Raw genomic sequence first — 24,750 nt, forward strand, 5'->3', positions numbered from 1 at the left:
TTATCTTTCTCACTGCTTTGAACAAGCAGAGTGTAAAGTAATCTGTTAAACAGTTGTTTGGTAAACTAAATTGAGTAGACTCTTAAGTTTTGCAGTAGGTCTTTGAGAAAATCCTATTTTCAAATTAGTGCTGCCTATGACAATGTAAACAATTGTTCTAGTACTTAAATGCTATCATTTAGCATGTAGTTATATAGAGAAGGCTTTGCCTTTTCTGTAGGAACATTAGTTGAGACAGTGGAAAAGAATTTTCAGTATATGCTTGTTTTGCAGTTGGATGAGAAGTTGTATTTTCCTCACTGTGGTTCCTATCAATTGATACAGCTATGCACATTTCAAACTCAAGTAACTGAGCAGTTTTGTTGCATTCAGCCAGGGCATTAAGTAGTTACCTCAGGTTAAATGTGTATTCTAATTCTCTTCTGGATTGCAGTCTTTACCTGTAATCATGCCACAGCTATTTAATTATGGTGATTTAACTGCTACCTCTGCGACTCTTTTCCCCAACAGTAGAAATTTTTTTTTTTTACAAGGACTTTTTTTTTTTACATGTAATGTATATGAGTACTGCTCATACACAGATGTGTGGCTAGCTTTATTTTTAGCAGTTGTCTTAAATACTGTACAAATAGACTGGTGAAAGTTGTTCATTCTTCTAATGCAACTTACCCTAGATTTTGACAAGTTCAATCCAAGAAGCATAGCACTATTGTTAAGACCATGTACTGGGACTAGAGGAAATAAAATTCAATGCAGATGCTTAAGTCCCTCTTTGCTTAAGCTATACTTCTCCTGTTTCTGTTATGGTTCTGTAATATTAATTGCTAAAAATATGGTTATGAATTACAGTATACTCCTTCGGGGAATTGGGCTGCGTAGCTCTCAGCATGCGTGAAGAAGTCAGTACTTCTACTGTAGTGAAGGTCACAGCAGTTGGTTGTGACTGAATGGGTCATACAGTTCGTAGTCATCTTGCTACTTAGGTGAGGAGACTGCATCTCACAGAAGTGGTTATTTAAGTGCTTGGAGGCAGTCAGCTCAACATTAGCACAAAGCTGTCAACACAGCATTAACACAAAGCCATGCCCCAATTTCCAGTATCTCTGTAGTGCTGATTTAATGAGGCAAGGAAGATTCATGCTTATATGGACCTAATACATTGGGGGGAAAAAAAAAGTGTTGTTCTTGCTATCACATAATTCTGCTGGTTTTGTTTGTTTTGTTTTATGTTTTTAGGGCTGGTGGACTGGGTCTTAATTTTGTGGGTGCAAATGTTGTAATACTGTTTGATCCAACATGGAACCCAGCAAATGATCTTCAGGCTATTGACAGGTATATTCTCAAAATGCGTAACTTGAACTATGTTGTACTCTTGTTTTGGTTGTGTAATCTAATTGTCCAACTATAGTTTTCCTAAGGGAAGACATTTTTTAAATAGTCTGGCTTATCTGTAAGACAGTAAGAAATGTCTGGTTAAATTATTTTTTTTTAGCTTTGATGTTCTTGTTTTTAATCCTTATTTTTGTATCTTATTTAATATCTTAATCTTGTATTTTATTTTCCATTTTATTTTTGTGGCACTGTTACAGTTGGTTCATAAAAAAAAGTCATAGTTATTGTAACTCTTTGTTATCTCTAAAAACAAGTGCTTGGGTAGAGCCGGATGGCATTTTTCCTGTGTTTGTCAGGGCAAAGTACGTTGTCATTGACCCTAGTTCAAGTGATGTTTTGAATTCCAGAATCCTTTAAGAAAAACATTTATGTTCTTTTCTACCACACCCTTGTGGAGATTAGTCTTTTACCAGCACTCACTTCCATGATAGTATTCCTTTGTGGAGTTTTTCTAGGAATCTTGGTTTGTCTGTCAAGGCTCTTTGACCACAGGATGTTCCCTAGGAGTTCAGGACAAACATTTGAATCGTGGAAGTAAAGATCATTGGAAGCCTTAAAAATTCAGTAGATACGCGTATTTTCACGAGGAGAAACAAACTTCTTTTTGTTGTCCGATACAATTATGTAATTCTGCTTTCAGGATCTTTCTGATATCTAAGAGGTGTTTATGTGCACCTGTCCTACAGAAATACATATATCAGAAATGCGTGTTGTTGGAAGGGACCGTCTTTAAAAGAGTCTTCTTAAGTTCACATTTCTATAAATTGGTTCAGCATCTCATGAACTTCATGCATTGAATTTTCTGAATATAATTTGTTAGAAATCTCAGAATTTGCCATTTAGATAATCTACTGCCTGTTCATTAGTTATTTTTATGATGTTGTAACTTGCAAAGTGCTTTACAAAGTTAAGAAAGAACAGACTGCCCCAAGTAATCCATGATCTAACTCATGTATAATGCAAATACAAGAATATCTTGTGCAAGAGCAGATGCAGAGGGAGAGGAAAAAGACCCTGAAAAAACATAGTGGAAGTGTTTTTTAGAGAAATGAGAGACAAGCCTTGTGATACAAAGAGATGAAAGTTTTTGCAGCTGGATAGGACTTAGAAGAAACGTGGAAAACTAAGGATAAATGAAAATGGAATTAAATACTGAGAGAGTTTGGAAAAATTGAAAAGTAACTCATAAATGATTTGGAGTATTCCCATTTTGTTGGAATGGTGATCTTTGTTTCACTGCCCTACGAGCTTGCTTTATTCTTTAATTATTTAAAAAAATGTTTTTTAATAAGTCACTTTCTTTGCAGAGCTTACAGGATTGGTCAATGCAAGGATGTTAAAGTGTTTAGACTGATATCCTTGGGAACTGTGGAGGAGATGATGTACTTACGTCAAGTTTATAAGCAGGTAAATTTCACAAAGTATTTTAAATAAAAAGTGTTTTATAGGTGTTTCAGTTTTCATTTAGTAGTCTGACCTAGCCATATGTCTGATGCAAATAAAATCGAATCTAAAATACAGAAACTAATATATGTATCCTGAAGTATACTTTTGTGAATACCGTGCATAATTCAAGAACGATATAAACTGTGCCTTTGGTTGCTAAAGTTAAACTGTAATTTGGTTGTATAGTTACTGGCCTACATAATTTAAGAGACATGCTGTCTAGGAACATGCCTATTCAATGCTAGAAGTAGAAGTGAGTAGAGCTCAAGTACTACCAACAACTGAGAGACAGGTACAAAAAGCATTACATCTCTGGTATTCATAAAACCATAGTTTTGACATTCTTTTTCTTAAAATCAAATACACAGATTATTCCAAGGACTGCACATTTTTCAACATTTGTATAAAACTAAATCTCCCCGACTTCAAAAATTCTTGAATTCTGCCTGATAAACTATTTACTTACATGTTTCTGTTTCATGTGGAAGGCTTTTTAGTCTCTTCTGCTTAAGCTACTTTGGAAGAGTACATAATAATTTAATTGTATTGATCTCTGAATATTTTATCCTGTGGCTGTGTTTAGTGTTTACTAAGTAAGTATACAATTTCAAAGGCCGTGTAAAAAAATAAGTAGTCGAGATACAGAGGAAGTGTCAGTAGTTCTTATAGTAGGTATCTGATACTAGGTAACAGTGAAGTAAAATATTTGAAATAGATGTGTATTCATTTATTCAGTAAAACTAAGCGGCTTCATACTATACCACAGTCTATTATACCATCATCTGCCAGGGAAATTAAAGCAAAATATCCTCCCTTAGGAATTTCTGCCTTCTCTAACTAAAGCTGTGTATATAACATAGATGCCAGGAAATTCTGACATGTTGTTGGAGCAAACACTTCTGAAATCTGTTGTGTTGTTCTGTTTTAGCAACTACACTGTGCGGTGGTTGGAAGTGAAAATGCCAAGCGGTATTTTGAGGCAGTGCAAGGATCAAAGGAACATCAGGGAGAGCTTTTTGGGATCCATAACCTTTTCAAACTCAGGATTCACGGGTCTTGTCTTACCAAAGAAATCCTAGAGGTGTGAAGTCTTTCCCTTTCACTTTTGGTTATTAGTTCTATATTTTTCCTTTCTCATGAGATATTTTGTCAGAATTTTGAATGGAAGCACTTTACAAAACAGAATGGTGAAACTTAACCATGTGTCTTGGTAGTACCTTAAATGAAATAGGCCTGCTAATTTCTCTGCAGAATATAAGCTGGAAAAATTTCCTTAAATCAAAAAACTGTTCAATAAAATTTGCTTAAGGTTGTTTTTTCTCAACGTTACAGGACGGAGTTGTACAACTGAGGTTTCATATTCTGTAGGCTATTGTCCCAGTTCCAAAACATGTAGTGCAAATTGTTTTTAAGTGTATGCAGTACATATTCACTTTCTACTGTGCATGTTCGTTGCAACTACTTCGCATCTTAGAGTTTTATTCTGGGCTTCTTTCTATCCTTCCCTTTATGTTGTCATTTTGCCTAAGAGCAGGCTGGGGAGATACTGGGATATTTGTAATGTGCTATAGTTGTATAAATGTACCATAGCCAAAAGAGTAACACAAAGATGTAAATACATGTACTTTGGGGATGTTTAGCTCAAAACTTCTCTAAATTAAATGTTAATTTAAATATGGCATGTAATGTGAATGTTGTAGCAAGTATTCTGCTGTGGGGGAAGAAAGGTGTAAAAAAAATATTGAAACTGTGTAAGATACAATTTATACAATAGGTCAGTTTTCCCGTGGGTTGTGTGCTCCTGCAGGTCATGGGTTTGGATCAAAAGAGAAGTAAGTTTATTGCTAAAATGCAGGTCTTAGTCTGGGGTTTGCTTATTATACTTTAGATGCCTATACCTCAATAGTAAGGGAAAAAAATGTATTGCTAGGCCTGCCTTTGTTAATTTGAGAGGATACAATTTTTGTTCTATATATATTTTTGAATCTTTAGAGGGAAGGGCGAGTAGAAGCGGGAGTTATGACAGCAACTACTTGGCTAAAGGAAGAGTCTCCTCCACACAGCTCAGAAAGGGTGAGTTATCTCTGTGGGATACAGGGCAGAGTGTGAAAGTCTCTCTAATTCCTGACACTATAGTAGCAAATGTTGTCGGTACGTTGTTAGGCTGGTAATGCTTTTACATGTGATTGCACTTGCTGTCTTTCATTGTCTGCTTGCCTTTTGTTGTACATATTGTAAATCATTATATAATGTTCTGCTGTCTGGATTTACAATAGAATATTTTGAACATCTGGTGTTACAGTGTTCTGTGACCTTTACACTACTTCGGTATCATCAGGCTCAATGAAGGTTTTACTAACATGCTGTTACTATACAGCAACATTCTTTACTGATGGATTGCTCTGTACTGCCTTAAGAGCGATAGCCTTATGCTATCACAATATGACCTGATATAACAACCAGTCATTTAAGAATCTGGCACCTACTGCTCTTTGGAAGATTTTGGTTAGGTAATTGTGGAAAGGAATAGAGTTGTTTCAGAGGATTGAAAACTTGTTTCAGGCTTTTTGGCCCTCTGTAGAAGACATGGGCTATTTAGTTGATGGAGTAAAACAGTGATTATTGCATCAGTGGTTTGTTTAGTCGTGGCTTTTTAATTCAAGTAATGAATCTGTAGGCTTACTTCTGGAACCAGAAAAGTTTTTCTTTAAAGGCTAGGCTTAAATGTAAATATTTTATTTTTTTATTTTTTTTATTTTTTGACTGAACACTATATTAAGTTGATTTGGGAAATAAGCAATAGAGTCTAGAATATGGCCTCTAAGGGTGAAAATATCATATCACAGTGAATTATGCTGAAAATTAGCTGCTATCTCATGTTTTGGAAGGGAGGTTCTGCAGGTAATTATCAATACTAATTTAAATCAGTGTGACTTCACAGTGGTCATGACCTCAAATTGGACTTGGTGACACAATTTTTGGGTTATGTTAAATACTCTTACAGGCAGGATTGTATCAAGATTAATATATTAAGCTGAACTTTTGAAACTTTTCTACATGAAAAAAAGTTGAGTATTTACCCTCTGACTTCCCGTTTACATATTGTCACAGTAATATACAATTTTAGAGCTGTACTCTGAACTCCTATAGATTTTTAAGTGTTTTTAGGTTGCCTGGAGGTAATTTTTGTTGGATTGCAGTAGGGTTCAACTAATTTTAGAGCAGAATCTTAAGTACGTACAGCTCCTTTAAACTGTTAGCTGTCTTATACAAGGAGGTTGACCACAGTGCAATGAGATTTTTTATGAATACCATTCATAAAAAGGCTTTTTTATGGCTTGAATCATTAAGTCACTTTTCAAACTACCTTTGAAAGATGGAAAGTTGCAACAAGATTAGTATAAACTGAAAAAATATGGGTGTGAATTAGGAAAACAAATGTTGATTTAGACAGCGTACGCTGCCGACTGCTGAGATGCATTAACAGTTTTTTAGTGTTGTCTTCGTTATTGTTCTGCTAAAGACTTTGTTCTGCCTCACCTTGTTTGTAGTATCTAACTGCTATAATTTATTTTTCTTTTTTTTTAGTATGAACGACCAGACTTTGGAGGAGATGGAGATCCCCCAAACTCTAAGGCACAGTTAGAGAGAGAAGAAATAGATTTTCATAATGATTTTAGTGATGATGATATGCTGGAAATTTCCATGAAAAGAAATGACAGAAAGAGGCCTTGCAGTGCAAATAATTTAACAGTAACAAAGGGACAGCTTTCCTTAATGCAGTGTGGTTTTTCTAAATTGTTGCAGAGTGAAATTGAAACTACCAAAAAAAATGATAATGACAACTCTTATCATTCAAGTTCTGATGGTCAGACTACAAGAACAAATGTAAATAGCAAATGTACTGGTGTTCAGAAACATCAAAGCCATGTGCGTGTTTTAGAGCACAGCAAAGCTGCTCAGTCACCAAATGGAACTGACAAACAAGAAATGTGTAGTGCAGATTGGCTTGTTTTATCAAACTCGGAGGAGGAAGAGGATGGAGAAGATGAGGATCACTGCATTTCAAAGCAGAATGATGTAGTGATGGAAACTGAAAGTAGTTCTGAAGAGAACGATAACATTATCTTTCCAACCCAAGTTTCAGCATGCCACCAAGCAGTGCTTACTAAAAGAGCTGAAATACACAGATCACCGTCTGAAAATCCTTTAGAGTCAGCAAAAGATAGGTCTATATTTAAAAGAGACTGTAGGCAACTTGGATTCTGTAGTACTGAGTCAAATGTCAGCAAAATCAGGTCTTATGAAGATGTTAAGAACAGTGCAAGAGATTTGAAAGGTGCAAGTGATGTGAGTGATGAGTCTGATGATATTGAAATTCCCTGTAATTCTGAATCGGAAAAGTTGAGAACTTCCAGCTTTCCAAGATGGAAACAAAGGCATGCCCATAGCAATGAACTAGGTAACTTCTCCAAATCTCAGCTGCAAGCGAAACCCAGTAGAAAAGAAAAGGAAAGTGAATCTCAGAACATAGATGAATTTTCATCCTCTGAAGATAACTTACCAGTTGAGAAGATTCATGCCAGAAAGCAAAGCTATAAGTGTAAAAGCCAGAGACGGACAGTTCGGTTTGGGTCCAAAATCCTCCATCCTATTCAAGATAGAATGTGCACTGTTGCAGAAAAGAAGTCCAGCAGTTACGCTCCGCGTAAAACTTATGCACATAAAGCAGAATTTGACCATCAGGATCACAAAGTGGAATCAATGGACAAATATTTAGGTAACTAGTCATTTAATTACCTTGCTTTTCTTTAATCTAGAGTAGTAACATGTTTAATTTACCACTGTTGGAAGGTTTTAAGTTCTTCTGTTCATTATCTTGTTACAATGTACTAAGTTATCTAATAATGTCTTGCTGTTACTCTTTCTACCTGCTAGCCTTACTTTCCTGTCTTCTGGGGAAATGAGCTGCTCTAAAGTATTCTCTTGAACATGTACTGTCCATTGAAAAATACTAGGATTAAAGATTTAATAAGAATTCAGAAATTAAGCCATGTAAACAGTAAAGACTTGAAAGTCTTGACAGGGATGGTAGTTTTTCCTCACACGTCTTAGTTTTTATTTATGTGACTTAAGAGTTTGAAATACCATGTAGAAGATTTGGTTCTGTTAGTGACTGAACTTTAAACATCAGTATTGCAGCCATTAAATCACGGACACTTTAAAACTTCTTTCTCAATATGAAAAAGTCCCACACTGAAATGGCAGCAGCATTAAACTGGATAAATCTAATGATTGTTGTTAATTTCACAGAACAGGAAAACCTAGGGCTGAGTGAAATAATAACAAAAGTTACAGCTTTCAAGTAAAACCTTTTTTTAAGATACGATATGCTTCTTGAGGATAACTGTGTACCTTAAGAGTTTTGGAATAACCAAGATCTTTGATATTATTCTCCTAATATTTCAGATGGTGTTCAGGAAGTGGCATATATACATTCGAATCAGAATGTGGTTGGATCCAGCAAGGCTGAGAATCACTTGAGCCGGTGGGCAGTGCGAGATGTATTTGAGTTGAAGCAATTTTCCCAGCTCCCTGCTAATGTAACAGTCTGTAGTGCCAAGGTAAAGAGAAATGTTTGGGAAATGTTGGTTTTAGTCTATTTTTATCCTCATTTTTCATCTTAAAAAGCTGTAACAAACTTGGTGGGTTTTTTTGTTAATGGCCACCGTGAATGATCAAAGTCACCGAGGATGGGAGGAGGAGGAGGAGAAGGGTCAAATGGTGGTCTAATAAATTACCTTTTTTTCTTTTTTCGTATTGGTCAGCTCTGAAAGAGTTGGGAGTTGAGCAACAGAGCACCCCTCTGCGTGATTTTTCTCTGAGAGAAACAGTAGGAGTAACGATTAGGTGTTTGAAATCAAATTCTGTGCCATGTTGCTCTGATTTGAGGCTTGAAAAATCTTCAGTTTGACCTGGATTCAGTTAACAAAAATCCAGTTTCCACAGCACATACTAGAATCTCTGTGGCATGGAAAGTCAAACATTAATCAGTTCGAAGATTTTTTTTTGAGGGTGGAAACATGCAGTTGCTGTAATGGGTTAAATTAATGGTCATTAGAGTCTGCGCTTAATGTCTGAAACATAAAACTAGAGTTTACTGGGAGAGCTTCTTTGCAGCAACAGATACGTTTTAAGTTTTTTTGTTGGTCATGCGTCTTTTTTAATTACATTTGGAATACATACAATCTGGAATAAATTCAGGTACAGTTTGTGTATTTTTATTCTTATTACAGAGTGGTTTTAATCTACTCTGATTATCTGGACACTTTGATGTTGTTTGTATTGTAATAAACATTTGCATTTTCCTAGACTGATTCTTAAGATAAACCACAACCATATAATAAGTAATTCGTGAATAACCAGTTTAGTCTTTACAAACATATTAGCAATCACTGTAGGAATTGTAGATACAAGATTTTGTCGTTCTAGGATGTTGAACATCCACAGTGGCTAAAAGAGTTTCTTCCAGTGTTGTTGATGTACTGTAACTAATAGAGCCATTAGCAGGGATGCCAAAGAATTTTTACACTGGGAAGATCAAACCAGGCCAACTGTTGTAAAGTGAGGCCTTTCAATTCTAACACATTTGCATTAGAATGTCGCTTCTTAACAGAAAAGTAGGTCAAAAATACTCAGGAATACTGTAGAAAGATGCTTTCTTAATGGGTGTTGCTGGTAACATTAATAAAATTAAGTATAAATGAAAGAAAATGTTGAAAGGACAACTTCGAGCAACTGTGTGTTGATCTATCTCTCTCAACATTTATTTTGTGAGAGTTCAGTTGTATTGTTTGTGCAATTACCTAGAGCCTGTGTGACTACAAATATTATAAATTAGTTTCTCTTGTTTAACTTGTCAGTTTAAGCTATCTATTTTTTGACTCAGAAGCAATGGTAGTATCAATTCTCTTGGAGATTGAATGAGGCAGGAAGACATCAGTAATTATGGAGAAGGCTGCCTCTTGATTTCAGTTCCTGTTCTTGCTTTGACATAGAAAGCATTAATCTAGAAATAATTCCTCTATGGCTGCCTTTTCTTAAACACGGAGCTTGGAATTCCTTGTTCTGTGCTTTTAAAAAAAAAAAAAAAAGAGCTGCTAAAGCCTCATAAAATTGTTTGAAAAGAGTATCTACTTAGAATATAACTTTTATTCTGTTCATTTATTCATTATTTTAGTTTCAAAAGGTTTTCTATGAAAAATATGATCGTTTTTGCTCTTCTGGCCATCAGACCATTTTTCAATTAATTTGCATTAGTTGAAGTTTGGTTTCATTGTCGGAGCAATTAATTCATCATAATTAAAAAGCTGATTTCAAGTGAAGCTTACCCAAAAAGATTTCAACAGATTAATATTAGATGTAATACTATTTTAAAAATACAGCTAAGTTTCCATCACAGTTTTAGGGAAATGGTCATAGTCTTAAATGCTGGACTCTTAACTATAACCTGATAGTTCTTGAAAGAAAAACTGAATTTCTGATAACTGATATTTCTCATTTATTTTGATTTCTAGTGTCATTATTCTAACAGGGACTAACAATTACTGTATAGCTGTTTCTGTTCACTTTGAATTATCACTTTTTTAAATAGAAGGTTTTTTTAGTTATTTTATATTGAAGCTTTATTTGAGAGCATCATGAAGACCTATGAATATGTCCTTTTTTAAAGTACATTTAATGAAATTTTCTGATTTTCTACATAAGACTGATCAGAAATTGGTATTTTCAATTAATAAGTCTCTTCTTGACAATCAAACTATTTTTTATGCTGTTCAGTTTATCTGTACCAACTGTGTCTTCCTGCTTCGATCTGCAATTTGTCTATAATAAGGTGTTTCTGCCTTTAAATTTATTTTACTTTATTTTATTTTTAAGAAATGACTCTTTTGGGAAAGGAATACAAAAACATTGAAAACTAACAGAGCATTCAATTGAAGTGGATGTGTTTTCTGTTTGGAAATACTGTTTTTTCCTGCAGATCTCAAAGACTGACTAAAGCATTTTTCTTTCTACTTATGTATGAATCTAGAACCACAGGAGTAGAAAGCAACAACATAATAAGCATTAAGTAATAAGCAAAAATAATAAGTAATAAGCAACTAATATTGAACAGAATATTGACACTTTGTTGAATTCATCTTTTTTTCCTATCCACAGTGGATAAACTAGGTTTATTAGTCCTTTATTGCTGAAGCCAGGAGACTAATGTAGGCATTTAAGTTGCCTACAAGTTACAATACACATGAGGATCCTGGGGAGTCGAGGTAGAAGGTTGGGGAACAGGAAGTTTTTGTTTGTCAAAGAAAGCTTTACAGGAATTTAGGAAATCGTACTTAAGAACATGAGTAACTAATGAACTGATTATAAAAAGTGTAAGATTTGAACTTAAGGATAGAAAAAGGTGTCTTGTTGATAGTTTCTTTCCTTAATTTGACTTCAGAAAGTCTGTGAGATCTGGGCAGTGGGTATTAATGTATGTTTTTGAAGTGTAAGTTTCAGTTGAGCATGTTTTCTATCCAGTAAGGAATAGTCAGTCTGTCCTTAATGTTACTTCTGCTATGATTCATGTATCATCTGCCTTTTCTCTGATTAATGAAACATAGTATGTTAACCTCCTAACCTCCTCTACCTCTAAAGGCATAGGGAAACAAAGTCTTGGTTCTTTTTCACAAGAAATAGCTCTTGCTACTATTTCTTCTTTGCTTTTTGCTGCAGGGTCCAGAACTGGGCTGATAAACACCTCTAAGTCTGTTGCAGAGCTTTTGACTCTTCTTTGTGCAGAGGTATTGGGGAACACGGTCATACTCTCAATTCTTCTTTGTTTTCAAATGAATTGTACAAACTGACTAGTTTAGCTAGAACGTCCACTCTTATAATAGGGTATTCTTGTTTAGTGTGGATATCCACAGATCCTATGTGATGGCTGAAAATTCAGTTGGGTTGGGTAACAGCAAACAGAATATGAAGTGTGCCATCATGAAATGAGAGTAAAACATGTGAGAGCTCTCTCAAATTCTCAGCTGTGAAAAATTAGATAAAATCTTAAAGTAGTAAAAGTAACAAGAAAATATATGCATTAAGTAGACAAACGAGAAAGTAAACCACATCTTGGATGAATATTACTAGCCAAACTGAGTCCTGTCCAGTATTTGAATTAAAGAAAATAACCATTTGAAGATAGTTTGAGTATGACAATGGAAGAAGCAAGCAAATGTGGCACTCTTTATCACATGCTGTTGAAGAAACTAAAAGGTACTGTATTTTGGGGAATATCTACCCTTTGTCTGATGAGGTCATCAGATTGCATAAAAATGGAAGATGCTGTAGCTGTAGGTAAGATGAAGTGATGTTCTCAGTGAAGAGAGAAGCTGTTGTCATCTTACAGAAGGAGCCATCATAAATAGACATCTGTAGCAGTGTATATCTGCTTTAACTTTAGTTTTCAAATATAACAAGGAATGCACTTAAAAGATTAGAAATTTTAATTTATTTACTTTAGACAGACATAGTACTTATACATTTAGATATCCCTTAAAGTCAGAAAACTGGAATTATGGTAACAATATTTTAGCCTCCTAACAACAGTTTCTGAGTCATACACATTACCTAGTGTCTGAAAATTGTCCAAATTCTGCCCATTGACCACAACTGGCAGTGTCAGATCAATGTAGATTTGGGGAAGAGAGAACAGAAGAGCAGAACGTACTGTTATATAATGTCTCCCAAAGAGCTGATGTTTCTGATAGTGCTATTTATGTGAAAGGCATTGAAGTGTCAATAGGAAGAGGTGTTTAAGTTCCTTGTTCCATGCAGAAATGTGGCAAACAGCTGTTCTGAACAAATTTTGAAGATACAGATTATATCTCAAGTAATTTCCACTAAGTCCATCCTCTGCAGGTTCTGGGCTATGCAATGTATTTTTAGAACTAAGTCTTTCAGAGACCAGTCAAGTGTCTCTCTCAGATTGCAGTTTGCAGGTCAGCTGTCTGATACCATGATGCAGAGAGTATCATACCAGACTTCAGTGTTCTAAACTCCTGAGTGGAAAATGCACGTCATTTAGTGTGGCAGGTATCTACCACAGTAACAACTACTGAGAACTGTTCTTTGCAGCTTCCTTACTCATACACAGGATAGACTTCATCTGCTATTTCACAGTAGATTATTTCTAAGAAGGATTTTCTGATATTTCGTATAGAACTATGAAGGAATAAGATTATGTTAAAAAACAAAAAAGATACTAGAGTAACGATCTTGTTTGCTCGCATTTTCTGTGTTGTTTTTAGGCTGCTCTAATGCCTTTGAATCATCTTCATTCTGCATTTTATTTTTGATTCAAATCTGTTTATACATCTGTGCAAATAGACTTGGTTGGAAATTCTCTTTTTATCAAACAAGTGAAGAATTGTCTATTACTTCATCACTATCTATTAAAAAATAAGTTCTTTATTTGGGTTTTCAGCTATCTTGTGTAACTACAGAAAAAAGAATATTGAAAACAAGCACTTCTACAAAAAATGTGAAAGAAACCTCTAGACCAGACATGGTGGCCTTTTAAAGCCAGAGTGTAATTTTCAGACTAGGTGTACAGTTATTTCAGCCTTTCAGGAAGCAAACAAAGAAGTCTTGAGATTCATTCATGTGATACTTTGTTCAAAATTCTTCTGGCATTGTGAATTTTAGGTAAAAATGAAAGTGTTAACATTTTCTCTGAGATCTTAATCATCAATGAAGTATTTGAGAGTTTTTTTTCCTGGTGGGTTCCAGGTTCCAAAGCAACCTGTGGTGTAGGAGCTTGTTACTTTGTTTTTTTGGGTAACTTGCACTGTTTTTTGTGAAGCTTTTTCTTAGGTACAATAAGGAATAGAAGCCTCCCAGAGTCAAGATTAAATATCTTCTAATGTTTCTAGTCTATTCTGAATTAAATGACTGCATTCCTTAATTAATTCCCTAATTAATTGGCAAAAACAACCCGTGTGAAATATTTTACGCAAGTACAGAAGTCTGAAGTAGGCTTTCTTTACTTCTTGTAAAGCTGAACTTGTGAAGTATTTCTTCAATAGGAATCCTGGGAAGGGGGGAGGGGTGAAGAGAGGGGGCTGAAGCCTGGGGAAGACTTTACAGAAGGCATAATGTGTCATAATAGTCAAAAATAGGAACAGGGCATACTAAGTAAATTGAAAAAAATGATGACGTCCCACATTAGAGCTAACTTGCTCTTTTTAATACGTGGAAAAGTATTAGTCACATAGAACTTCTACTGTACCTGTTGAATATGTGGAGTCTTTCTTTTTTTTTCAGCCAACTGTATGTTTTCAACTTAAGTTTACTTAGTTTTACTGAAAAGAAATGTACAAAGACAGCCATTCAATTGAGGATTAATCACTATGGCAACAGAAATGTGGTGCCTGGAAAGGGGGAGGATGTATTCTCCCCTCTGCTTCCTGCCAGCTGTCATATTCAACCTCTGTGGCATGAATTCAGGCCAAAATATAGACTGTGACCAGCTCTAAGAAACTATATCTGTATTTTTATAAATTGGTACAAGAATCACACCATAAAAGAAGACTTAATCCTCTGAATTGGATGACAGACATTTGGCAGTCTTGCCAGTGTTGGACAGAGAAATAACGGGATGCTTTGTAGTAAAACCTGGATTAATGGTAAACCCCTCTTTATGTTATTGCAATGTGGTGTAAATGAGAGAACTAAGCATGCTGTCAGCCTGAGAAAAAACGTGCCCTTTGTATTTCCAATGCAGATTTAAGTGCTGTTGAGAATACTGTAAATAAAAAAGTTGTGTTATTAAGAACTTCTCTTTATTGTATTTGTATTGCATTGACATTTTGTAGATTATTTAAACAAAGACTTTCTATCAGTTATAGTAACTCTGATTGCAGTGTGTTTGCACAGCTTTCAGGTTCAACAAGTTTAGATAGTTGTTTACAATGAGTAGGCTTTGGGGAGATAACATTCCATTATGCTTGCTCTTCTGGGATGGGGAATGCCATTCAGCTTTAAAGTAATTGTTCCCAAATGATTGGCCTGTAATGCTGCTTTATTGAGATTACTGTTTCAGTTTACAATGGAATTAACTATTTCAGTATGGTGTAGGTATTTTTAAATTTGGTCAGCATGTAAGTGACATTCTGCAATGTAAGTTGCATTTTCTTTATGGTGTACGTGCCTATGGTGTACGTGCCTGTTTTGCTGCTCTTTGATGGAGGGGTGGGAGTGCAAAAGAAGGTAGATGAAAATCCACAGACTTCTGCTGGAATAAAGTTAACCTTAACCAACCTATCTCAAAATACAAAGCTATCTCCTCTCATCCAAACAGTAACAATAAGTGGCACATAATTTATGGCATTGTGTTTGTTGTGAAAAGGTCATATGGCTTATAAGAATTTTTTTATTTAAAAAAAAAAAAAATTAAAAGAAACTGCTCCCAATGAGAAAATTTGCTGGTACTGTATTGGAGAAGAAACAGTGGAACTCAGAAGTAAATGCAAAACAGAAAGAAAGCACTCTGTCCTCATTTGACTTAGTAGGCTATTTTCCACTGCCAAGCAAAATACTAGAGTCTGTGTAGTCCTTAGTTTCTGTTTGGATGAGAAAAAAAAAAAAAAACTGAGATGACGAATGGGAAAATATATACTGCTCTGATAAATTTTATTTTATCAGCAGGTGTAGCTAAATATTGGTCTATCCATGCTCTGGTAAACATAAAACTGCAAGTCCTGCTTTGTGTGTTGGTTGAATATTTTGGAGGACTAATAGGAACACTGGCTAAGTCTAAGTCTAACTTTTTTCTAGTAGCTTGGATAATATTTCAGCTATTGGTCTGCTATGATATTATCAAATATTAGGTGTCATAGAAATCATTTTAATTCAGAATTAATATAAATGCAATTGTTCAAGAGTATTTTAAAATTCCAGAGTAGGTTAGCTTTATTTTCTAGACAGTTGAGCTACTCAACATTAGCCATACAATTACTTCTAATTCTCATTCTATAATCCTATTCTGCTAGAACGATAGACCAATTCAATCTGGCTAAGACTGTCTTTCAGTTAGGAAAGTTAAATTCAGAAGGAAAATTGATGTATGTTTTAAATTGATTTAATATACAATAAGATTCAGGCATATTTCAAACTGGGATTTGTAAGTCACTGTAACGCTTTGAAGTACATAATTTGTTCGGTATTATATCATCTATAAGTAGAAAAGCAATTCTGCTTTCTTTTAAAAATTGGGTGGAAGCATTCAGATTATTCCATGAAGATAGCTTTTGTATGATCTTGAGTAGAGGGACCTCAATTTTAGATAAACTATGTGAAATTTTCAGAGGACACTATTATACTCTGTTTTCCTTGCCATGTAAAATGATTTAGGAATAAATTGTTGTTGGACATGAGTATGTGTAGAAGAGAGAAAATGAGAGCACGGAGAAACAGGTAACAAACATTTTAGTCTGTTTATATATGATATGTCCTGACAAGTATGTAAAATGTAGACAAAGTAAAAACACTATCTAAGAATAGCATATATTCAAGAACAGAATATGGAAAAGTCATACTTTTGGATATATATTATCCAAAAGGCTTCTGGGGAGTGGGGGTGCAGAAAACAAAACAAAAAAAAAAAAAAAAAAAAAAAGAAAACTAATGGGGAAAAAAAGATTAACTAAAATAATATAGAATTGTAATTTGGATAGATAAAGTCACTGAAATACAATGAGTATCACTTGGTCAAAGTAGCAATTGCCCAATATCCGCTGCAACTTGTAATATACCTGAGAAATTGTCTGTTTTGTCTGGTTTTGAGGATAGTGGGAAAATGTATGCCATATTTTACCTTGCAGTTCTATTATTTGCTTGCATGCCAAGTTTTAAGAGGATAGTCATACTGAACTCAGAGTTTTTATGCTTTTTTCTGATTGAGGTAACAGGATATTTGAGAAGCCCATTCTTGTGCGCTTCAGAAACAAAAACAAACAACAAAACTCTTCAAGGGATGATATCCTGGATATCTGGCAGCAGTGGTTTCCTGTGTAGAGAAAAGCTAGTAACACTGCTTCAGATGTGAGTGGGGAAGTCAGAGATGGGAATTGCTGCTGGGAAGCAGTATCTGGCAAGGTACCTGCCATAATGGTTCTTCAGTTAAGCAATAGAAGAGGGGAGGATACTCAGATGTCGTGCAACTATGGATGAGGAGTAATTGTGCAAACATGTTTTCATCTTCAGGCTTCTGTAGGAACTTCATTATCCTCAAACTGGTTACTAAAGAAAATGCCATAGACAAGAAGAGACAGACTAAAAAAAAGTATTATCCCGGCACCAGTGTCTTTTTCTCTACTGATCTCACCCCTAGACTCTGCTCATCTGCTCTATCACACGTTGTCATCTTGCTATACTTAAGAAGATGAACATTGTTCTCTCTTGCTGTGCTTGAAGGAGCTACAGAGAAAAAGGGGGAAGTCACAGACCTAAAATGATTGGTCACGTGTGAAGATGCTCATACATGTATGTTTGCATTCACTGCCACAGGGCATAGCCACCTCTCTGTGCCTGTAGCAGGAAGGACGTAGGCAGAAGTTTTTTGCCATCAAAAATAGACATGAATTGGCTTGGGTATGTGTATGCTGTTTTAAAAACTCCTGTAACTGTGTGGTGGTGGGTGCATGGAGCAATCAGATCCAAGAGCTGTTGGAATCTCTAAGCAGAAGTGATGGCTGTACTGTAGCACTTACATTTTTGCTTGATTCTCAGCTGTATGTCCTTGAAGAGAGTGAGTCTCTAAGTGTGCACTGATGTGGGACTTCAAAGGTGCAGGTGCTGGACTCATGGTTACAGCCCGTATATAGAATGTAACTCCAAGAAATTGGAACTTACTAGTAGTATCCAGTACCTTAGGTATAGTTTTATGAGTAAGACGCATACCTAACAAATGAAGAAGGAATAGAGGAAAACACTTTCTGTGGCAGAAAGATAGGAAGGGTGTATATGTCATATTTAAGTTGAAAATCCCAGAGTTTAAATGGAATATGAAAGGTGAAAATGAATGGTTTCTCTGACATTTCTTCATGAGTGGTAAGAGTCCCAAGTTTTTCTGAATGCTTCTAAAACTGTTTTCTGCAAAGTTATGTAATGACCACTCTTCCTTCCTATTGCTTTATGTGAAAAGGCTCTTTAGAGCCAATGTAATAAACGAAGATGGGACAGGATAAGAAAATAAGTGTAAAACAAGAAGAAATGACTGTTTATTTACATGTTACTTTCTATCATTGACAATTACACTTCAGAATTTCATTTTACCGCTCTTTTTTTACATTCCACACACACTCCTGCCCCCTCATTTACAGGGTTGTTTTCTGCAGCGTAATCTTCTCTCATGTACCTTTTTTGAATCCAAAAAAAATGTTTCTTCTACTGATAAACTTGGATCTATAGCTCTTTGGGTGTGTTATATACATGCCTGTGTTTGAAGATAAATTTTTTATTTCTCCTAAGTTTTGTGCTGAGATTTCCTTGGCAAAGAGGAATGGCAGAAGTTTGAAGACAGTAGTAGAAATACAATGTTCAGTAATTCAATAATACATCAGTACTTTTTGTCTTTGATAAAAGGAATTTAGGTGTTACTTGTTTCCAATGCCAATGTGAAATGGCTAGAGACAGGAGAAAATGTGAAGAATGCAGTAACATATAAAGGTGTGTTACAGGTAATTCAGTATATGTGTACTTAATTTATCAGGTGACCAGTGAATAAGTGGTGAAGTTTAAAGGGAAATTTGTACTTTGAGCAGTGAAAATTTCTATGTGTACTTTAATACAGTTAAGTATTTAATAAAGACTCCTTTTGTAATTGCTGTCAATCCTTTTTAAAAAAAAATCTTCTAAAATACAGTTGGGATCCACTAATTATTGCTTTAGCTTTACATCATGTGTTTCATAAGGCTAATTAGAAGATGTGCACTGCAGTACACACAAAAAAAAAATGAACACAGTAATGTGTCTGGCGTAATGTTTGGCAAGAATTCTTTTTCATCAGCATGTTCTTTTGAGAAGTTCAACAACACTTGTGGTTATTTAAGTAAAATAATTAATATACAATACTATAAGATAAGCAAAGGTAAAGTGCACTTCCAATGCACAGAATCCTTGGGGTGAGGGATTTTTCTTTCCTGTATTACTCCCTTCTTCAGGTCATAAATTTTTGAATGGGAAACCCTTTGTATGAATACATTGTTGAATGTGCTATTGTCAGTAACGTAATAACAACAGTCAGAGGTTCCTAGCTGAATGAGATTCAATTGATTTGTCTTACTTTGCAAGATTGCCTGAGGCATATGACGCACATGATAATTCAGATTCACAAGACCAGGTTTCTAAAGTCAAAGTGGGATTGGATGTAAGAACAGATAACGGGAGGGACATATGATGGTAGAGAAAGCACTTGAGGAAAAGAAAATAGCTGTCAAAAGGAATTTTTCATCATAAAATTGATTTGAATTGTTAAGTTAGAAGGCAAGTATTTAAAGGGAATTAAAAAAAAAAAGTTTTTGAGAGAGAGGAAATAGTAGAATTAATGACTAACAGATGACATCAGATTGAAAAGAAAGCTAAGAAATACAGTGCTGGAGTGTTGATTGAAGTTTTAACTTTTTTAATGGTAATGCAAGTAGAAAAATACAGGGAATATTTTCGTCTATACACGTGGAAATGCTATCAGTAGCTTGAACATCAGCCATGTGTCATCCAGAGTAACAAACTTCAGATTGGACCTTTAGACAGTGCTGACCCATCATGAGAAAAACTACTGAAACAGGTGTTTTAGTTCTACTGATAAAATGCTTAGGTATAAAATGCTTAGGCTTATCGTGCATACATATGTGTATATATGTGTATATGAATATGAGTTTGGGGATGGATTTAAGTTGGCAAACTCTCAGAAACATTCCGAAATTCAAGAGAGCCAGTTGTGTTTTAGCCTAACTGGGTGCCATGTAACTAATTGGCCTTGCTGCAGAGAGCTGTGATAAGATTTTCAAGAGTAACTCACAGTGGCCATTAGCTCTCACAACCTTACAACTCTTGGGATGACTTGTTTCCACTAAATTTTTATAGAGTCAGCAAAAATCTTTGAGCTGCTAATTTGGGTACAAAAGGAGGAACTGTCTGTGTGTTTTTTTTTTGCTGTTTCTCTCTGGTTGGCAGTGCTAGTCCATGCAGTTACGTTTGGTACTTCCTGAAGTAAATATGCCATATCTGAAGTTATTTACAGTTAGCAGTTTTTAACTTAAATTGCTTGTCTCTGCCGAATTATACAACTTCCGGTATGTCTACAAAATTTGCCTTTTTTTTTCCTCCTAAGAGTTTTTAATCTGTATGTGAACAGATACGTAAACAAAGTGTTGCTGCCTTTTATACTTTGGCCTTGTTTATTAAGTGGTAGTTGAATGTACTTTTATGGAGGCTTTAAATACTTTTAAGACAGGCATTAACATGGTCAGGCAATTATTATTAGATTACGCAATCCCAATTTCCTGACAGAGTGACAAATACCCTATGCATTGTCACAGTAAAGTCTGAGTTATATAACTATTTTGTCATGCCAAAATTACATCAAAACAGATATATTTCAAAACTGGAATTGGTTTGTTTGTTTGTTTGTTTTTTCCAGTATATTTTCCTGAGTAAGTTCGCTATCATCTATGCAAATGTTTTTTTAAAAAAGGAAAGAAGCCTGTAAATATTTTAAATATATATAGAATTAGCAAGATAACTATATAATATTTATGCAACAGATGATATCTGCTAATTCAATGTTAATTTTGTTGCTATCACCATAATATTGAGATATAGACAGTTTTTAAAATCTTAATTGGAGCCTTGTTTTCAGTTTTGTTTACTGTAATAATGTATTGAAAGTCTGATATTTGGAATTGTGCATGTAGCTTAAAGAGTGAAAATCTATACCTGTAAGTCCCTTAGTATAAACTCTCTTTGTATGCTAGTTTGAGGTTACTTGCCAAAGTAATGGATTGGGAACAGATGTGCAATCCTAAAGCTCAAGAACATTGTGAACAGCCCATGGAAATAAAGGAAGTGGACATGGATCAAATAGAAACACATTGGGAAGAAACACTGTAGATCCAAAACCAAATTTTGAACTGTAGATGACAAGGTGTGAACATAGTTTGTGCTTTCATCTTTCAGATACTGTCAGTAGGGAGACTGAGGACGTCATTAAGCAGTTGTTTTTTTTCCCTGACCTCATTTTGGGGAAAAGATGGTATAGCTTTTCTGTTTTTCTTTGTTCCCCCCTGCCCTGTTCAAATGCATTCTTTACTGTTCATATTGCCTTCTGAGAGAGATGTGTACAAGTACAGTGTGTTTTGCTCTTATCTGTTTTATAATGTAAGTAGAATGTAGGTTTTTTTTCTCCACTTTTTCAGGCAAGTATAGTGATACTTTCAAAAGTAACCTTATATGTTTTATAAATTGTTTGTGCGTTAGCTGCTTTGATATTGACAAAAATGTTCTTATCTTAATTTCAGTATCTCTATTTGTATCACTATATCTAATAATATATATTATCAGGAATTATTAGGAAGCAGAGAATCTAAATAATATTGTACTAGATAAATCAAGTAAGATATTGTTAAGACTATAACATACAGAGAAATCTTTTTTTTTTTTTTTTTTTTGCAATTATATTTGGAGGTTCTAACTGAGGTTTGGGTCCCATGGCATGAGATTAAGTATTTGTACATACATTTAAGTATTTTGTACATACAACACCTGTTAGCGCATTAGAGAATTTTGTGATCTTTCAATTATCCTAACTAACATTTACTTTATGTATTAACTTTACTCTTAGAGAACTAAGACTTCCCTTCACTGTACCAGGAAGCTGATGATGTAACAGAGTTTACAATGCAGCTCTGAATCCCAGTCTTAGCACACAAATTCTTGAGCTTCAGAAGCAGTCATAACAACATTGTTTCAGAGGCACAGTTGTTTTGACAATTTCCATGTCTTGTTTTGCTAGAAAGATGAAGAAAACTCTGAAGAAGAGATGGCGGGGACGAACATTATGAAAAGAGGGAAAGAAATGATGTTGAACAGTAAGCAACACCTCTATGTTGTGCATCCTGTGATCCAGAAAAACAAAAAAGTACACAGAGTGGGTTCAACCACCTTCTTGGTTGGAAAGACACCCAAAGAAATACGCAGGTGAGAACAAAGTAAAATTCTAGGCATGAAATGTTACTGTTGTTCAACCCTACACAGGGAATACTGATGATTTTCTGTGGCAAGAGCAGAACTAATGGGATACTTCCACTCAAACTTTATGGAGTCGCATAATTGATTAATAAAACAAACTGAATCCACAAATCAGTTTAATGTGTTGGTTCGATCTGTCATATGTTATATGACACTGTGCAGATGTCATCACCACAGTGTTCATGGTATGTGCACCATGCAGTATTGCAAACTAATGTTTTAGCTGTCTAGAAACAAGAAATGTTACAGTGAGAGCTTCTGACTGTCTACTGGTTTTGTCTAGATTTCATCACTTTCATAGACTGTAAAAAGATTGGACATATATATAACTTTTTATCGTGAAACTCAGTATTTTTTTTAATATTTCTTTTAATATGTTTTTTCCCTTCATCTTTGGAAAGATAAGAGTCTTTCTGTCTTATTTTTCCTTTTTCCCCAAATTCTTGCTGTCAATATTGTTAATTAAATTCCATTGATACATAGATAGCCAGGTGGTATGTGGAAAAGAAAGTGGAAAGCTATTGCTAAGTTGGCAAATCTGGAATTCGGATTTGGTATATATTTTTAATTTGGCCTTGTGACAAGGAAATCACGATGATAGTTGGTATATAAGTCATTTTGAAAATTGCTTCTTTTGTTCCTAATTAAAGTTGTTGGTTATAAAACGTTTTTTCTTTTTGATTATTACAGGAGACAATTTGAGGAAATGGTATCTCACTTCAATATGGGATCAGTGGAAGAACTTGCAGAACATATTACAAAAGCTACATCAGAAACACGGCAGAAGATGTTGAGAGAATTTTACATTTCAAAGCATCCAGAGGCGGAATCTTTGTTTCCAGTTGAAATACCAGCACAAGTTTCTCACGATTATGTGGAAAGAGAAGCGGATGCAAGAAACTCTAGAAAAAGAAAATCTGTTGTTAATTTCGGAAGACTCAAGTCTAGACTTTCATCAGCTAAAGAACTTCTGAGTGGAACTACAGGAATGCAGAAACAGCAAAGCTGTGAAGAAGTAGAGCAACTTCACAGTGATTTCTGTTTGCAAGATAATGTGTGTGTTAAAAATACAAAATACAAACAATCACTCACTGATGCTACTCAAGATATTGAAAGGAGAAACAGTCAGGCATTCAAGGATTTTATGGCATCTGGTTCATTAAGCAGTAAATCAGAAATAATTGAGGTGCTGTCTGTAAAAAGCTGTGAAGAACAGCAGGATTCAGAAGTAATAGAGCTGCCAAGAAAAAGATCCCTGTCTCAGTCAGAAAACAAGGAGAGAAAAGCTGAGACTTATAAGAAGTCTTTTGTGGACTTGCTTGGAGATACCTCTATTCTCAATGACCTCTTCGGAAATGGTGGAAATGAGCCTACGGAATCACCAAGGAGAATCCCTTCGGGGCAAGTAGAAAAATCAAAGGAAAGACCGAAAGACTTCTGGGACATGCTGAATGAGCAGAATGAGGAGAGCCTCAGAAAGCTCACGGACCTGGCAGTCATAGAGAAGCTGTGTGAAAGAGCACCTCAAGCAGTGACAGAGAAGAGAGGTGTGTGTGAAAGTTCTCTTTGGAAAAAAAATGAGAACTTTCTATGGAAAAAACACAGTACAGATGATCCAGATGAACCATCCACTGCTACATCTTGTGATGTAGTGAAATGAAGATTTTCTGCGTGAGTTGGACTATAATTGTTTTAGTTAAATGAACATTAAAATGTGTAGAACTTCTGCAAAACATGATACCTCCTTGAAATGAAATGTAAAGTGATGAATTCATATTTATTATGATACTAGTGTACATTTTACATTGACTAAATTGTACATTATCATAAGCTATGACATACCATTTTAGATTAAATTCTTTTTAAATGTTTTGAGTGCACTTTGCTTTCTTGAATCCTGATTATATTCCTACAGTCGGTAGCAATGCTAAGCAGTTTTCCCCGTGTGCACATTTGCTACCCTCAGACATTGTGGCAGGATCTGAGTATGGTAACAGGATTTGACAAAGCAACTCTTCGTATTTTCTGAGCTACTGAGGACTCGGAGCATCCAGAGACAGGGGTGATTTCTAGACTGCAATGTTTTGTTTTTTTTATTGGATTTTGCTCAGTCTCTCTACAAAGCTTTGGAGCTTCTAATTAACTTCAGTATCCTGCGGCAGTGAGTTCCTCGGCTTAGTTGATGTGAAGGAGCACCAATTTTAGTTTGTTCACTGTCTTTTTCAGTGTGAGATCTGCTGCATGTTAAATGATGTGAAGTGTCAAATTTCATGTCACTACATTTCTACCTTTTTTATAGGCTTCAGTGATGCCTTTGTCAGATTATGTGGTCTGAACACTTTGGTGTTGAGAACTATGTAAGGAAAAAAGTTTCTATTTTCAAATGGAATAAAATATATTCTGACTTTTAGCAAATTTCAGGAAGAATGTATTGCCATTCAGTAATTGAGACTCGTGGTCTCTTCATTTCATACATCTATTTGGTATGAAAAGATACAGGTGGTACAATAATGCAAAACAAATATGGCTTATACTTGAAAACTGTCTTTCTTGCTCAGCTTAACA

At 35.0% G+C, this 24,750-nt stretch overlaps 1 protein-coding gene across 6 annotated transcripts in view; it reads left to right on the forward strand.

Moving 5' to 3' along the window:
• The window catches only part of ERCC6L2 (ERCC excision repair 6 like 2), a 53,531-nt gene extending 29,466 nt beyond the window's left edge, over window positions 1–24,065 (forward strand). For 5 of the 6 annotated variants that reach the window (XM_068665963.1, XM_068665964.1, XM_068665966.1 and 2 more), the window contains 8 exons: window positions 1,237–1,332; window positions 2,700–2,799; window positions 3,767–3,919; window positions 4,831–4,911; window positions 6,427–7,618; window positions 8,308–8,462; window positions 21,950–22,134; window positions 22,876–24,065. In XM_068665963.1, coding sequence (XP_068522064.1) covers window positions 1,237–1,332; window positions 2,700–2,799; window positions 3,767–3,919; window positions 4,831–4,911; window positions 6,427–7,618; window positions 8,308–8,462; window positions 21,950–22,134; window positions 22,876–23,845 — 2,932 coding nt within the window. In that variant the 3' untranslated portion in view covers window positions 23,846–24,065. Of the gene's footprint in view, window positions 1–1,236; window positions 1,333–2,699; window positions 2,800–3,766; window positions 3,926–4,830; window positions 4,912–6,426; window positions 7,619–8,307; window positions 8,463–21,949; window positions 22,135–22,875 lie in introns of those variants that run through there. The other variant, XM_068665967.1, reaches the window with a different exon arrangement.
• The last annotated feature ends 685 nt before the right edge of the window (window positions 24,066–24,750 follow it).

Source organism: Anas acuta, chromosome Z (assembly GCF_963932015.1).
Source record: "Anas acuta chromosome Z, bAnaAcu1.1, whole genome shotgun sequence".
NCBI classification, from domain to species: domain Eukaryota; kingdom Metazoa; phylum Chordata; class Aves; order Anseriformes; family Anatidae; genus Anas; species Anas acuta.